This window comes from Vipera ursinii (genome assembly GCF_947247035.1).
Source record: "Vipera ursinii genome assembly, chromosome: 5".
NCBI lineage: Eukaryota > Metazoa > Chordata > Lepidosauria > Squamata > Viperidae > Vipera > Vipera ursinii.
Window position 1 is genome coordinate 44,615,336 of NC_139518.1, and position 18,055 is coordinate 44,633,390.

Below are 18,055 nucleotides of genomic sequence, written 5' to 3' on the forward strand. Positions count from 1 at the left end.
CATTGCACATATTCAGCCACTGACACATTACACATCTTGGCAATGTATTTCTGATGTAAAAACAAAACAGAATTCTTGTGCTGTACTTAAAGTGTCCTGTGCTATCCTATGCTATACTTGAAGCAGATGTTTTTTTCTAACAAATACTATATGTATGTGGAAAATTATAATACATGAGGTATATATTATATACATGAGGTTTCTGATGGTTTATGTCACTGAAAAAAGCAGTAGTTAATTTTGCTATGCTATTGATGTTAGAGATCTGGGGCGTTATCTTTAACCCCCATTAAACTCCATACATGGTTAAGAAGAAGCTACAGTGTAATTAATGAGTTAGGTGGCAAAACTAAGTTTCTAGGGATCAGGGATCGATTCACGGGCTTTTATATCATGGCTATTTTCTTATTTGACCTTTTTTCTACTGTGAAGTACACTGGTCTTCCAAAGAGACTTCACCAGGCTCTGGTCAGAGTAGGACACATAATTCTGGAGAGGCATTCATTCTTCTCCCGAAAGGTCCTCTAGCAGCAGAGTTGTAGTACAGCCAATGCCCACATCAACTGGAACTGAAGGCAGCCATAATTCAACACATCTAGTGATGCCAGGTTAGGGAAGGCTTTTCAATAGCAGCTGCATATGTGGCCTCAAAGAGTTCCTTCAAACGCTCTTTTAACCCAGTGCAGTCTCCAGGAATGCTTGCTGTTTTTTGGCATCAGGAGACAATTTCAGAAATTCAGGATGAAAACGTTCCTATTCACCAGTTGCACATTGGGAAGAGGGGAGTGTGTTTCCAGTAGTAACCATTTCTACTTAGTGAACAGCAAACTATGGAGATCTTAGAAAAACTGTGCTTCCAGCGTCCTTAACCTAACCATGTCACAGTATGATGCAGAGGCATTGATAATATACCCTCCAACACAGAGAATCAAATCTAATGTGCTTAGCTGCCCAAACAGAAAAACCAAAAATAAAGGAACAGAATATTTGTCTGGTTGCTGGGCATGGTGGGCACAGTGCTGAGAACTTGGATATCAGAATCTGCTAAAGGAAGCAAGGACTCAGGAAGAAGACAGGCTTCTCCCCTTCGGGCCCTCAAGATAAAGTTTATACAGAGCCTGTTGCTTAAGGAGACCCCAGAGTCGCCTGGACGAGAAGAGTGGCAACTTCAGCGAGCTCCACAGTCCAGTCTTCCATCCTTTCCCTTTTTTCTCACTAACACAGAAGAAGCAAAGTTTTCCCACCTTCAACCAAACTTGTGAGGCAGTGGAGACACACAGCAACAGGTCATGGGTGGTGAAGATCATGGGGACATCTAAGAGGGGTGTTAGAATCAATAGGAAAGGAAGCGGAGAGAGTGAATGTCCAGGGACGTTAGGCACAGCAGAGGGGGAGAAGGGAGTTGTTACTGGAGGAGTCGCCAGCGCTGCTTCCCCAAGGCCACAGCCCCTTTGGCAAGCCCACTCCCCTCTTCCATCCTTGGGATGCGAGGGTCCCCGGCTTTGCTTCGTTCATCCTTGCACGCAACCTCTCAATTTTCCAACCAGGGCACCTTTGATCTTTTCTTCACGTAAAAGAAAGGGGATAGAAGATAGTCCGGCCAAAATTGGCTTCAAGAAGGCGCAGGACAGGCGAATGCTGCGATAGTCACGCCCACTCACTACGCTGCTCTTCTTTGTAGCCAAGGGGGGCGGGGGGCCGTCGGAGGAGTATTGCTCCCTTATAAAGGTTACACGCCCGCTCTTGAAAGCTGCTTCCCACACACCCCATGCTTACACGGATGCATATACACACACGCATACACACACCAGCTTCACCGCCCGTCACAGTTTGGCTCCGTATTGATCGGCGCTGCCTGGCCGCGCTTCCCCTGCAATTCCAGGTAGTAAATCAGTGCCAGGCGACTCCACCTCCCGGCGTTGCCATTGGGTGCCTGCTGTGCTCGGGTCGCAGTGATTGGTCGCCTCGCGGGCACAAGCCTTTACATAAGAAGGCGCTCGCTCTGCTGACTTGATAGAGCTGGAGAGATACACGTTCACGCACGCCAAGCCCGAAAGAGCGGTGGACAGGCGAGCGGACGCTTAACGCTACAAGCCATCCGCACGTGAACAGGGCAGTCCGCCTGCCCGCCCGCTCGGAATGTTTCACGGCCGGCCGGTAGGCATGGAGCTGCCCCGGCAATCCGCTTGCCCGGTGAGTCCAACTGTTTCTTACCCTACTGTGCACATCCCGACCCGAGCAAAGTTTTCCAAATTCCCAAAGAGATGGGAGACTTTGGGCGGGCAGAAAAGTTGCAGTTGGCTAATGATGCGGGGCGGGAGGGGGCCGTGTAAGCACCGTCGAGGGCCACGTGAGACTGGCGGGCGGAATTTGGGGTTGAGGGGGTGGGATTCTGGGAGAGAGCGGTGGGGAGGGGCTGCGTGAAGAAGCCCGGGCTTCGGAAACCAGGGAGTAAGAAGTGGAAGTGAAGGTTTTGGCAGATGTGATGGGGACGAGGAAGCACTTTTCTGCGCGGGGGATGTGCGGAAGAGCCGCTGTGGAGACAGCCATCGGCTGTCCAATAGCACGCTGGATCTTTCTGAGCAGGGAGCTGTTTCTTGGAGTGCTCGCCTCCGGCAGTGAGCAAAAACGAAGTGCCAAGGTGACTGCTGCTCTCCAGATTGCACTAGTGCTGCTGGTGGCGGCAGCAGCTGCTAGTGGTGGCAATGCCAGTGTTGAGGTTGGCTTGGTACCCTGCAGTTTGACATGGCCGAGGAAAGGCATGGTTCCAACTCTGAAGTGTAACTCTATGGGGCCCGGAGTTCTGACTGCTTCCTGAAGATTTGATAGGCCTGGTTCCAAATTCTTTGATTTTTGTGGGGAAAGAATATCACTTGCCTGCAGTATTAATGCAGGCTGGGAATAGCAAACTCTAGAAAGACAGCAATGCAGACAAAGCCAGTAGCTTTTCCTAGTTAGTGACTCCAGAAAAAAAACACAATTGGAACCAGAAGCAATACTGGGCCATTACTAAGGCTCAAACCTGAATTTTATGATGTTGGTTGAACTTGTTTGCCCTCCTGCACTTTGAACACGAATCTGGTGGGTTGGCATCTTGTGACATTTCTTAACTAGGTTGATATCAGCAGACGTCATTGGCTGAACAGACATGATGTCATTGAGAAGGATGCAGGAATCCATTTGGACAAATACTCTGCAAACTAGTGATGTCACTAGTCTACAATAAGGCAGAAAACCCTGTGCCACTGAGACTTTTGGAGAATCATCTATACCAGCGGCTCGCAAACTTTTCTATATCCCGCACCCTTAGAACGCTTCTGATATATTCTCGCACCCCTTACAAAATTCAAAATAAAGGCCACGAATTATGCATATACGCTATGATTTTGAAAAACCAAGTTTTTGCACCCCCTGGAATATCATCTCGCACCCCCTGGGGGTGCAACCACACCCGGTTGAGAACCCCTGATCTATACTATATTGGTGATGTGGTTCTGTAGCTCAACTATCATTTAGGAAAACAGCAGAAACTGCTGGCTAATGCGGAATAGTGCTCCACTTAAATTTTTGGTTGTGCTTTGGCCACTCAATTGAAAGTATAGGATTTGCTAGGATTTTCTCAGTCGAGAAAATCACATGCAAGTTCTCCTTCCTCTGACTAATGGCAAGAAATCAAAGCATGCATTTATTAGGGGATTATTGCATAGTGTTAGACTGTTATGCAAATCCCCATTTCTTTCCAACAGGAGACATCCACTGTCACCAACCCTACTGGTTTCTGCATATATGGGTACAAATAGGGTAATCAGCCACACCCTAAGAGATCATGAAAGTCATGGAAATATGCAGCTGCTGACATACCCTCCCAAAGTGCCTCGTCTCTCTAGTTTGACAATACACATCCCTGCTCCAAACACCATTCTTTTAGAAGCTTTTCATCCAGTCAGCATTTGGAACCACATGAGTAGAAAACTAGAAGAAAACTACAAAAAGCGGGATTATAATCACAGTCTTATGTTTTGGGGCAAATTTGCTGCAGCATAGACTCAGAATGGGCATTTTTGACCACACTGCATTCTCTACGTAAGTGCTGACCCCTGGTATAATAAAAAAACCATAAGGTCTAGGGCACGAAGTCATGCAGATGATTTCCATCAATGTCCACAGCAGGAACAAAATGGCGTCCACTATTGTTTTTTCCAGCTGCCAAGGACATAAAAAACCGTATCCGTATCTTGTAATCCTAACAGACATCTAAGACTATTTCTGATCTAGGTTTGGTTCAAGATGTAAGTGGATTCAATCTTGAATCTTCTTGATCTATCAGTATCTTTCACTTTCAGAACTGACCTGAAGAGGTAAGAGCAGCGATTAAAAACAACAAAATAGGCAGCACATGAATACCTCGCTTCAATCCATTGCTTTTCTATACAATCCTGTTTGAACATGGGGATGGAGAGATTCTCCTTGCTTTTCCTTTATCATGTCATGCTGTCCCTTGACACTTGCGTTCTTTAGTGACTTTTGCAGGCATATCAGCAGCAATTGCTGAATGGCCGCCCCCAACCCAGGAAGTAAAATCTTGAAACTTGAGAACAAAACAGGGATAGGCAACCTTTGGAGTCCACTAGACACATTGGGAATTTTGAGTCATGTTGTGAACCATATCACAAAATGGCTGCCATAGTCACAAAACTGTCAATTTTTAAAAAGAGAAATGTGAAATTGATCCCCGCTACTCCCTTTGGTCTCACCTTCCAGTCCAGGAGGTCCTTTTCTAAACAAAGCCCCAGGCTGCTACCACCTACAATTTTTGTCTTCTAAGTAAGTTTGGAGATCGTAGGTGACTTAGAGGCACTCATTGTAATGATGGTGGAGGCTGATCTCTTGCTTTGCTATAGGCCAACTTCTTGGTTCATTTTTTCACTTGAAAAAGAAGTAGTAGTCAGGGAATCCAGTAGCATTGGGAAGCATTCACAAGTTTGTTGGTGTACAGTTAGTCCTCGACTTACAACAGTTCATTTAGTGACAATGTCTTGGGGTCAGGTGATCACCTTTTGTGACCTTCTGACAAGAAAGTCAATGGGCAAGTCAGATTCACTTAACTATCATGTTAGTAACTTAACAGCTGCAGTGATTCACTTAACAACTGTGGCAAAAAAGTCGTAAAATGGGGCAAAACTAACTTAAGTGTCTCACATATTAACAGAAATTTTGGGTTCAACTGAGGTCATCAATCAAGGACTACCTTTGAGTTTGTTCACTCAGGACTAGAAACTTCACTAGCCGACTTGGGAATAGATCACAAATGGATTTAAATGGAGATAATAACGATTACACTAACTTTCCCCTACCTGAGACTCTTCAGATGTATTGGGGTCCAAATCCCAGTCATCCCAATCTAGTGAGATATGCTGGCTAAGCTTAATGAGAATTAATGCTCCAATACTTTGGGAGGGGCTAAGCTATGCAAATGCCAGGCACAAATTGAGTAGATTTGTGTTAGAATTTCCAGGAAAGCAGTGTACAAATTATAATGCAGAACAAATGCAAAGATCAAATTTGGAGCTGGATTCGAGATTAATTTCTAATCTGTTTGTCTTTTCCTGTGTGATACTGTATATTGGCTATAACATATGATGAAATATATTATGATTCCTAATCAGTTTTCCTCAATAATTACTGGAAACTGTTCAAAATAGGCCTAAACAGAAGTATTTTCTATATAAGGATTTTGTAATGTGTTCGGCAACTTTTTCCGATGGCGCTAGGAGCATAAAAGTCAGGTCTTCCAAGGTCCAAGGGGAAAATTGAAATCCCACAAGTGGAAAGCAGAGGTTACAAGGATCAAGTACATTTTCTTCACTGCCTACGCACAGGTGCAAGCTCTGAGTGCATGTTTGTGTGTGTTTAGGAAGGCAACTTAATTAATGGCCATTTCCCTAATGATCTATCTAGAGATGCACACTGATGTATGAGTTTAATTAGCTCAAGCCAAATGCTGGGAGTGCAACAGAAGAACACGTTGTCTTTGTCACCAGGCGCCTGTTACTATCCTATGTTTATGGGAACTTATTTAATGAAGAGTTAATCTGTGCCTAAACTGGAGGATAGTACCAGCTACTGGCCTGATGGATTGTTTTGCTGTGAAAAAACACAAGAAAGATGCATTTGCTCTTGTACTGCCTACCTAGTCATTTGACCTATAGACACCTACAAATGGCTTCTTCATTGTTTCTAAAGCCAATAGGTAGAGTTTTTCCTAATGAGAGGACCAAACCTGATAGCTCCCAGTATTATTATATCACAACTATTCTTAGTAATCATTATTAACTGCAATTATATGCACCATTCTTTATATATCAGGAATAACCAAGTTCACTCTTTTCAGTTTTGTTTTGAGTAGGTTTTCTATATTTCGGGCCGCATCATGAATTCTGCAGCCCTAAATTCGATTCAAACCATAATGAAATAGATAAATTTCATCCATTACCTCTTCAGAGAATAATTTTGAGCATACGGTGATTTCATGGAAAGTCTTGGAAGCTTGCTGATCTTCGAGCAGGAGGAGAAAAAGCGTAGGACATGCCTAGTTGTAGTACCATCTGCCTATCAGTATAGGTAGATTGGATACTCACAATTGTTCAAGACCACCTCTGGGTTTGGATCCAGCAGGAAGATTTGCAAGAGCTTACCTTGAGATCTGTTTTCTAGAAGGGTTAATACCACAGGGTACTGCTGAGAGGGGTTAAGACAGTCCCCAAAGGCCAGTAATAGAGCTAATGAGTTATTATCTGTAGAAATGTTCACAAGACAGATTACCTATTCCATAATGCATTTTGACAGCCTTCTTATTCACACAATCAGGGTGGATAAAACAAGATGAAACGATGGGCTTCTCCCCCTTCACACTTTCATTCCAAGGGACTTTAAAGGGACTATTGATTCTAACCTACAATACTGATTATAAAAATACTCCAAACTGACAGCCCTGGCTGGGGGAGGAAAGATAGTTATTAACATAAAATATAAGAGTTTTCATATGCAGATACTGACAGAATGAAGAAGTACCTTTTTTTGCTAAGCTTTACTCTTAATGTCTTTACAAATGAGGGGAAAGATATTCATCTGTTTTAAGGATTAACAAACCTCATTGCAACATTGCCTTCTCATGAAGTAAAGAAGGCTATCCTATCTTAAGAGTCCATCTTGAACTGAAAGGTGATTTCTGTCATAAGATGTTTTATTTGCTGCCATCTTCTTTTTTGCATGGATTATTCCATAGGAGAAATCAACAAACATTCTGTGAAAGTGCTTTAATGTTGAGAAGATCCTGCCTCAAGAAGCAGAGTAGATGGCCCTCAGGATCTGATCATCATCAGAATTACTGGGAAATTATGAAGCAGAGTGTTATCAACTTAAAACAGAAATGGGATGTTATTAAAATGCTTGCACACATCACTACATTTTGGGTGTAAATCTATACTATGTTGCCTGATATTCTTTTATGGATTCTTTCCTTCCCGTCTTCTAGCTCAGGCTAGATACTCCTACGCAACTCCTAGTCTTTGATGGAATCAAAGGAGATAGATGGAACATTCTTCTTGAAAGAATGAATTAAGGTCCTTTCTCTTCCTTTTAATTCTGATGAATGGATGTGAGATCTAATTGTCTAACCTAGTGTATTTTTGTTTCTCTTCACCTCTTCAGCAGAGCTGTGGAATTCTGAAGCTAATATGTTTTCACATTCCAGTGTAAATTCTGAGACAGCTGAATTCACTTTCAATCCTGAAATTAAATGTTTGGTATGAACTATAGTGTCAGCACATCCTGCTCTTCACAACAGCTGGAATTTTCCATAGAGCTAGTATTCCAATGTTTCCCCCCTAAAGCTCAGAAGATTAAGAAGCAGATGTTTCCTGCCCACAGTGGAATAAAAAAACAACATTTCTATTGGTATTTGAGCATTAGGCAACTGCTGACCAATTCAGAACCAAACCAAAGTCTCTGAAACTGCTTACCCAATTCTACAAGGAGTGGTGGCAAGCCTACTCCTAAGAATTTAACAGGATGGTTATATTAGATCCCTGCCAATGCTTGTCTGCATGGGTAAATAGCAGTGAAATGGGCAAAACAAGCTAGATTTTGAGCTGTGGTGACACAGTGGTTAGAATGCAGTATTGCAAGTAAACTCTGTCCAAAGCCTGGAGTTTGATCCTGACTGACTCAGGTTTGATTCAGCCTCCCATCCTTCTGAGGTTGGCAACATGAGGACCCAGATAGTTGGGGGCAATACGCTGACATTTGTAAACTGACCAGAGAGTGCTATAAAGCAGTTTGGAGTGGTATGTAAGTCTAAGTGCTATTCCCATTGTTATTTTCCATAGCGTAATAATCTGTTACAGGAGTTCTGCATTAAAAAAAAAATCTCAGCTACTAAGTGAATTGGTGATGTAGCCATATGCCTCTCTTTATAGGTGCCAAGATTGCTGCTACTGCTGTTGTGGAGCTTGGTTCTGCCTTGGCCTGGTGAAGGATCCCAGCGTAGTAAACCTATGTTCACAGCAGTCACAGATCAAGTCCTTCCCCCTGACTATGACAGCAACCCAACTCAGCTCAACTATGGTGTGGCTGTGACTGATGTAGACCAGGATGGAGACTTCGAGATTGTCGTGGCTGGGTAGGTATCAAGGAAAATGCTAAGTATTGCTAGATGCATGGGAAGTTGGGGGGCAGGGGCTGCCACCCCACAATAAGCCATATTTGAGGAGAAAGAATAGTCTAGCGTTAACAGGTTGTAAGGCAGATGGTTACATTCCAAAGGCTGGTTTCATACAAAAATCAAAAATTGTTGTTGTTGTTGTTGTTGTTTTATTGTTGTTATTATTTTGCCTATCTTACAGTCCCAAGCAACTCTGGGTGGGTTTGGCTAACTGCCATACAATATGTGAATTCATCCAAAGTTAGAAAGTTCATCCAAATATAGATTTGGATGAAAGTTCATCCAAATATAGATTTATTTGTAAGCCATGCCCAAACTATTATTTATTTTCATCATGGTATATTGAACAAGTTATAATGGTCTAATTCACATATAAGAAAAGCCCTAAATCACTTTATAGTCACGATAGCTGGATGCATATGTTGTATTAATTCAAAACTAAAATTATATTAAAGTTTACTACAGTTTGTGAATTCAGACCCTGTTTCTCAGAAGAACCTGGACACTGTTATGTTTGTGGGATTTTACAAATGTTCTGGACTAAAACTCCTAACACTCCCAATTAGTGGGATCTGGTTTTGCTTGTTGAGGCCTATGAGAAATGTCATTGAAAACCTCTGAAGGGCATTAAATTGGATAAGGCTGTAAAAGGAAGGAAAAGTGTAGATATTAATATTCTACTTTGTTCTTAGGACATGTAAAAGTTTACACGGAGCCACTGAAATAAACAAAAAATAACATCTGTGCAATGCTTCAATTTCAGATGTGTTTGTGGATTCTCAGTGGAACTACTGTACAGTGGCACCCTCAACGCTTACAACTTAATTGTCTCCCATATCCCTCCCCTGATTAACTGCCTCTGCCAGTAGCCTCCTCAGCTCCCAGCCCAGTTTCCCCAACCTGTCCAGGCTGGAATCATGACCTAGCAAGTAGGGGCCAGAGGGGACTGTCTCTTTATACCCGGCCACGGCTTGTATAACTTGTACTGTCATAAAACATGTCTCAGTTCTGCTGACCTGGAAATAACATATATCCATCGAAAAGCTCTTCTGCCTCGGATTTCCTAGAAAACAGGGAAATTTGTATATATGATTGCTCCAGTTTGGAGAACAATTTAGAATCTCCCACCTTACACACAAACACACACACACACACACACACACACACACACCTTAATTAGCTAACCTTTCACAATTCACCTCTCAATTCTTCATGCTGACCTTCCCCAACCTGGTGCCTCCAGTTGTGTTGTAATGACAGCTTCTAGAATTTTCTTGTCTGGAAATTCTGGGATTTGTAATCCCAATGCAACTGGAAAACTTGGATGGAGAATTCTGTTTTATACAAAGGGTGTGTTTCTTGGAACCCAGATTATCTTATTAAGCCTAGAAAACTGTGGACAGACAGGTATTTCTCACAGGTGAGGAAAACTTTACGGCAAGTCCAGACATGTGGAGGAGTGCCCTGGTTTGACCTGAAGAAAAACAAACTTTCTCTCATTCTGAGCAAAGGCAACCTTCTCTCTTGCTCTTCTGACAGCCTCAGTGTGCACCTTGACATTGTGTTAATTGGCTGCAGCAGAGTGAGAGAGTGCTTCATCGCATTATTGACAGTGTGGTTGGCTTGAATTGGTGCACAGGAGTGAGCAGGCATTCAGCTGTGTGCTCCTTCTATCCCTAATCTGACAGTCCCTTGAAGAGGAAGGTTAGAAGGGAATGGAAACCAGCCTGGCCAGCTGCTCAAAGAGAAACAGCATGTTTTCCCTTTAGGGTGATCATGCTAGACATGCATTGACCAATGGGCATATGGAGAAGTGGAAGTTTCCAGTGAATGAACAATCAGGAATGTGTGCATACTTGCCGGGGCTACTTTAATGTATCATTAAGAAGAGGCAAGTTATGACACAGGAAACAATACCTTATTTATTTATCACATTTTTTAAACCACATATCTCCCTTACAAAGGGACTCTGTGTTAGAATGGTATGAGTCCAGATGCTCTTAAAGGATCCTCATAATCTCTAGCTAGGAATTCTATAATCCTGTCATGAACAAATAAGCATCAGATAATGAACTGACTATTCTGACTAGGCTGTTGTCACATGTAGACTTATTGGCTTCCATAACCTGCTGCCATCTAATTGTTGGGCTGTGGTGCCTCACCCCTAACTCTACTTAGTAGTTAGGAACGATAGGGGCTCCAAATCTGGAGAAATCAATTCTAATTCTCAAATATTAATAAAAGAAATTAATGGTCCCTTCTGAATGATTGTAAATGATACTTTAACACAAGGAGACTAAAAACTGGGCTGCACATCTCATATTTAATAATATTGCAATTACTTAAAATAACGATGATGGATAATCATTGTAAATGATATTAAATTCTAAGTGTGGGAATCAGCACTTCTTCCAATCTTACTATCTACTAAGTCATGGTTTCCTTAGATTTGTAGACTTCTTTACAGGATATCTACCCTGCAGCTTTCCTTAAATTAGTCCCCTCTAGCTATTTCAAATAACAAATCCATTCGACATACAGTCATGGCCGAAATTGTTGGCACCCCAGAAATTTTTCCAGAAAATCAAGTATTTCTCACAGAAAAGTATTGCAGGAACACATTTTTTTTTCCTATACACAGGTTTATTCCCTTTGTGTGTATTGGAAAACAAAAAAGGGAGGAAAAAAAGCAAATTGGACATAATGTCAAACAAACCTGTGTATAGCAAAACATGTGTTCCTGCAGTACTTTTCTGTGAGAAATACTTGATTTTCTGGAAAAATTTCTGGGGTGCCAACAATTTCGGCCATGACTGTATGGTTGGAAAATATGGGGAAGATAGTTCAAAACATCTTGAGAGTGCCTAAATGGGAAAGGTTGTAACTTTGCCCCAAATGATGTTGTCCAAGTACATTGTGCTACACAATCCTATAATTACTAGCCAGAATGCCAGTTCAACCAAATTCACTAGGAATGGTGGAAGTGATCATCCACTTGAAGTGGGAGGGGGAAGGCTTTTTACAATAAGATATTTCTCTGAGTAAGAATTACATTCAACCTGTTCCTGATTAATCCTTGATTGCATCAATTTCTTAGAAGGGAACTTTACCTGACAAACTTACTCATTAATCTATGTGTTCACCTGAATCCATCCATCCTTTTTATTCCCGTCGTTCCTCTGACCTTCCTTCATGGATGTGCATTCCAGACGCGACACCTCCATCACTCTGTCCTAAACTGTCACCAAGTTGTTAGTATTCTTGCTAAAGCAGAAACAGTATGCTAGTTTTTTAGTTATGGCCTTAACAGAGGGAAGCAGAGCAATTGGAGCTTCCTTCTGAGATATGATTTATTTGTAGTCTGAAAAGGACTTCTGTTTTTGCTACACTTCCTTACATTTAGCCTGAAATGCACCATAATTGACCTCCCCAAGACATGCATATACATCTTTAAGGCACAATAGTGACTTCTTTGGTATTAAAGCCTCTTGACAGAAATGGAACAAAATATAATAAAAACAAAAGAGAATGTAATCATAACATATTTAAAAGGTAATACATTAAAAAAACCAACAGCAATAAACAAGTCACCTAAATTCCTGAGAGGACCAAAAAATGTAATTTGGTAGTGAAAGGATATAACAATATCACACTTGTGGAAGGAGCACTTGATCATGGCGGAGGAGATATTAGTGCTAAGTAATACCTTGACAGGCTGGCACACAGGAGGCCCACAAGCTGTAGCAGCATATTCCCATGCCAGGCACTTAAAACCCATACCTTGGATTTCCTAGTTTAAGAATGAGAAATATATTAGAGCTGCTGCCACCAGAAGATGGTCTGTGCAAAGTTTACAAGTATCATTTGCAGATCTAATATACCCAGCATTTCTAATTTCCTTTTGATATTGCTCTTAATAAAGGATAACAAAGCATTTCATTCAGCCATGGGCTGCAGCTGCCCAGATTTAGACCACTTTGCATTGCAGAGTGCAACCTTTTGTGGGAAGATTTCCACCCTAGGATTGCCAGGGCTATGCTTTGTAATATAGTGCATTTCAAATCTTGCAACGATTAAACAAACTAAAGAATATTTTTTGGAAAGAGATGCTGGAATAACCCAAAACAATGTTAAGCCAGACATGTGGCTTTTATTTTATGTAAGTTTCTTTCCCACTGATCTTTATAGAGGAAGAATATGGGAAGAATATTCAAGTAGTTGAAAGATTCCAAGAGGCAGATTATTTATCTATATATAATAAGTTCAGCCATAACATAAACTAAAGTCAGTGTTTTCTGAATCTACTTTTATTAAAGGGTAAAGAATCAGAAAATATATATATTGCACCAAATGTGAACAAGACACACATCTTAAAATAGAGGATTACCATATTTTCTGAAGGCAGTTTTTCCTACTTCAGATTACAAAATTCTCATTTCAAAATACACCTACAACAGTAGCCAAAATGCGTTACTAAAGGCATTTCATAGACCCACTGACACACAAAATTCAGCCTCTTGATGCAGGTTTGGCCCTTTGCGTTAACTCGTTTCTTGAAAGGCTCCCCTCTTGATCTCCTTTGAGGGCAGATATTTTCTCTTGGGCTTTCAAATATTGCCCTCAAGATTTTACCAAATTCTATATTTATTACTAGTTCCCAGGACTCCCCTCCCTGCCCTCCTTCTCTATTGTATTTTGTCTCTGTGCTGTACATTTTCAGCCTTAGCAAACTCTATGCTAACCACATTAGAGTCACACATCATTAGCTGCCAGATGAAATCACTCAGGCGTTTCTGCAACTTTGCATTGTGCGATGTTAACATGGATGGATGTCTCAAAGAATTCAGAACTCTCCCTTAATCAAACAAACAGAATTCTACACAACTAGAGGAAGAGTATACTTTGGCCAAATCCATTAACAAGACAGATAAATACTCTATAAAAGCAGTATTCGTGATTTGTCAGTTCTGTTTCAGAGATCTTCCCCTTGTCTCTTCGTGACAAGAGCTTTAGGTCAAGCCCATGTTACATGTCTTTTAACAATATAAGCCCAGATAAATCCTGATTTCTGAATAGGAAGAGAAACTTCTATTTGCATCTTGCATACATCAGCTGTCTGAAATAATATAAGAAATTTATTTTGGGCCTTTACGATTTGGTCTCCATTTTCCTGAGAAGCCCCAGTGGTGCCTGACTTAATCCCCAAATCCTTCAGCATGTCAGAAAAGATTTAGAAAAGGAACTTTGTCTCTATAAATATAGGAAACACAAAATCCAGCCCTTCTTTTTTAACCTATTTTTCCCAATGAATCTCACTGATCTGAAGAAGGAAGAAGGGAACAGTATAAAGCAATGTGGTAAAACAAAATGATAACATTTTTATGTGCATTTGTCTTGCATTGGATGAAAAAATAGACTTTCCTGATGTTTTTTAAAAATATAATCCTAAATTCCATAAGCATCACTCCTTGTCCTGAACTTTGTACCTTGTCCTGTGAAGGGTTTTAATCAACTTTGGTGAATTACGTGTCTTGAAATCTTACCAGATTAATGTATTAAATCTGTACTTCAAAGCATTTTCATAAATGTGTGATGTATTCAGCAGACTTGAGGAAAACAATGGCTCTATTCCTTTTTCTCTGTTGACTTTTTTTTCACAAAATAGGACAGTTTTTTGGAAAGGTAGCTGTGGCAGTTGCTGAGAGCCTTGTGACTCATTAAAATCTAACAAATCCATTATGGCAGAAAAGAGGCAGGGAGGTGATTAATCCAGTGTGCTAGAACTCAGGCTGAGTTACTGGCTTCTTAATAAGGCGGAGCGGTGGAAACGATGAGAAAATATGGAAGGCATATTGGTTCCCACCACTGTTCTCTTCATTAAAGTCCATTCCTTTCTCTTCTCCAAGAATAGAAGATATTGGGAATGCTTGGTTGCCTAATTGAGGAACTACATTAGCAGCAATAGAAGACAAAAGAAAAGAAGAACTATTGAGGAGGGCTAATATCTGAAACCACTCTTGCTCACACTTGCTTCATTTCTTACTCTCTGTTCCTTCAGGTACAATGGACCCAATCTGGTGCTGAAGTACGACAAAGCCCAGGGACGGCTGTTAAATCTTGCAGTGGATGAACACAGCTCCGTCTACTATGCATTGAGGGATCGTCAGGGCAATGCAATTGGTGTGGCGGCCTGTGACATTGATGGAGATGGATGGGAGGAAATTTACTTCCTAAACACCAATAATGCCTTTTCTGGTGTGTGTCAAAGTCATCCATCCCTGGCTTTTAACTTACCACTGACAACCAAATTAAGGCATTAAACCTCTTGAATGTTCTATGCATTTCCCTTCACCTTCTGTTATCCATCCAACTATGATATTCATACCCTTAAATCCTGCTAATCAGAATCAATGTATCCTACATATTCACAGTCTCCCACGGCTGATTACATATTGCATCTCCCTCATATAATATCTTCACTCATTCCTGCTTTGACACTTCCATCTCATGGCTCCATTAAACCTATGGCCTCAACTTGCTAGTTCACATTACCTCATTAGTGCCAAAATAGAATTTTGTTATTGTCAGTACAACCTACTATTTGTGGGAAATATACATTGTCACTACAACATTCTATATGTCTGGAAATCATTGTAGCAGCTTGACCAGTGCTGACTTGTTCCAAGATCTATTTAAACTTCCCAAAAGAGGTGACAGAAACATGAAAGTGATTCTCAGAGGGGACTGGATGAAGACCAGGAGTCTGTTCAGCCATCTTTCTTTCTTGTTTGTGGCATCCTATAGGCTGCCCTCTGCATAGTTTACTCTGGGACTTCACCTGCTAGCCTTGTACCACTGATGTTCATTTCCTGACCTTCACTGGCCACCAGGGTGGGATGTTTCAAGCCTGGAGTTAATTTCCCAGCTGAGTGATTTTGTCGATTCTCTGGCAGCAGTGGGGCTGGCAGACAGTGAGGCGGGGGCAGTGTAGAGAGACTTGGCTGCTGACTCAGGGTTTTGCCAGATCTCTAGTTGCCAGCAGTGACTGCAGCTCTGAGGGCTTAGAATTGCAGGGGATGAAGGAATGCCTCTGAGACAATGTTCCCTGAGGTGAATAGGACAGAGGGAAGATGGTGAACCTCTGAAGCATCTAGGCCTCTGTGGCTCCATTGCCATTATTGTTTTCCTTTGGGAGGATGAGTATCTATCTAGACTCCTTTATGATATGCTCTTGCCAAAGTTACATATGTTGCACTACTCCACGTCTGTACTCTGCCAGCCTAATCTTATGGCCTAGCCCAGGGGTAGGCAACCTCAGCTCTTTTATGACTCATGGACTTCATGGACTAAGTTTGTAAGCCGCCCTGAGTCTTCGGAGAAGGGCGGGATATAAATGGAATTAAAAATTAGAAATAAAAATAAATAAAACTCCCAGAATTCCTGAGTCAGCTGACTCAGGAATTCTGGGACTTGAAGTCCATGAGTCATAAAAGAGCCGTGGTTGCCTATCTCTGGCCTACCCCTTGCTTAATAAAAATTGCAGTTAGACTAACAGGCCCCTTTTCTTCTCTGGGCTTCAGACAGGGTTGTGAGAAGTTCCGGGAAATGCTGCTTGACCATTGGCTTTTCTGTTAAAATTTCATGCTGGATTTTGACTGCTTCTAGATTCTTTCTGAATAGCTTGTGGCAACGACTGCTTTCCTCCCACTTTCTCAAAGCCCTTCTTTAGATCTCTGTGGCTCTTTCCCTATGAAAGAAAAAACAAAACACCACCAAGCCCCTGTTCCTTCCAGAGTTGGGCTGGGCCCTTTACCTGCTTCATCGATCTACTCTTGGTTCTGCTTATCTGTCTTCCTGACACACCTAATTACAGCTTTTCAGCTCCCAAAGACTCCCACTCTTTAAATCAGCCAATCACATTACTCCCGGCATCAGGGTCTGGCCATTGATTTTTTTCTTTTCACCTTTCCCTTTATGATGTACATGGCTCCGTGCTGCTTTGGCACATTTTTCCTTAATGAATGTATTCTTCTGGACCTCCCTTACCAACACTTAAGCTTTGTTGCAGTTGCTGCATTCGCGGCAGTGCAGTCCCAGTCGCAGCTCTGCATACTAGCTAGCAGTTAGAGACTCGTGAGTGTGGGTATTGGAGTGGGGAAGCTGTAAAGACTGACAATCAGGAACTAGGTGTTCAAACGGGACAAGAAAAAGAAGGATATGGTTTGTAGAGACAAGGTGGGGTAAGGATTGTTTGATGGTTACATGCACAATCTGCACGTACATACAAATTTCAAATCTGCACGTTGCAATTGTGTTGTTTCAGGATGGGTTTATGCCAAATCTTTCCACCTCTGACCACTGGAATCTAGAGAAAACATAGCTCAGAATGTAGTGAGATAGAGTACAGCCTGAGGGCATAAGATGCTTGATGTCTTCTCTCTCTTTCCCAGGTGTAGCCACCTATACAGATAAACTATTCAAGTTCCGCAATGGGCGCTGGGAGGACATCTTGAGTGATGAGGTGAATCGGGGTGTGGCAAGCCGGTTTGCTGGACGTTCCGTGGCATGTGTAGACAGGCAGGTGAGTGCATGAGGTGGGCTCGCTGAGGCTATCATTTCAGAAGCACTGGTCTCTGGCATATATGTGGAAGAAAGAAATTGGAACCAAAGAAGCATAATCTAAGCTGTGTAAAGAGAAAATGTTTTTGGAGAAGCCTTGTTCTCCACCCAGCCTCCCTGTGACCAGGCTTTGCCCCCCTCCCCCACAGCTGTCAGGACTCCCATCAGGGGCTACAGTGCCAGGCGAGTGCCGTGTTGCTGATAAACACCAGCCTGTCTGGGTGATTTATGCCTCTGTCACCTGCATTTTCTTCTCTCTCTACCTTGCGTGGTTTGTTTTCCAATGATTATTGTTAAATCAGGGCGCCATGGGAGAACAAAAGGGGGCAGATGGTGGCTGACAAATAAGCCTGGGGCAAACATGGGCATGTGAAGACCTGGCATGTTCCTTTTGGAAGCCCCCTAGCAAGGAAAAGAAAACAACCATGTCTGAGTAGACTGTTTTTGCTTGTATATTTAAGGGCCCGGCATGGCATTTTCTTTACCAGACTTATCCTTATCACAGCTGTGGAACTGCGACCCACTGGAGGCACACAATATGCCAGACCATGGCTTGCATATTTTGTGGCTCATTATATTTTGAAAACTCAGACATTTCATTATATGAATCAGATTATTGTGTTACACACCATCACAGTTTACATTTGGGCATAATATAGGAACATCTGGTTTGGTGGGTTCACATGTTGTGTGAATCTAGCTATTCTACCCACA

At 42.0% G+C, this 18,055-nt stretch overlaps 1 protein-coding gene across 1 annotated transcript in view; it reads left to right on the forward strand.

Annotated features, from left to right (window-relative positions):
* The first annotated feature begins 2,034 nt into the window (after positions 1-2,034).
* CRTAC1 (cartilage acidic protein 1) overlaps positions 2,035-18,055 on the forward strand; it is a 29,093-nt gene continuing 13,072 nt past the window's right edge. The window contains exons 1-4 of the mRNA XM_083364356.1: positions 2,035-2,193; positions 8,478-8,680; positions 14,781-14,977; positions 17,173-17,303. Of these exons, the coding sequence (XP_083220482.1) occupies positions 2,140-2,193; positions 8,478-8,680; positions 14,781-14,977; positions 17,173-17,303 (585 nt within the window). The 5' untranslated portion in view covers positions 2,035-2,139. The remainder of the gene's footprint in view (positions 2,194-8,477; positions 8,681-14,780; positions 14,978-17,172; positions 17,304-18,055) is intronic.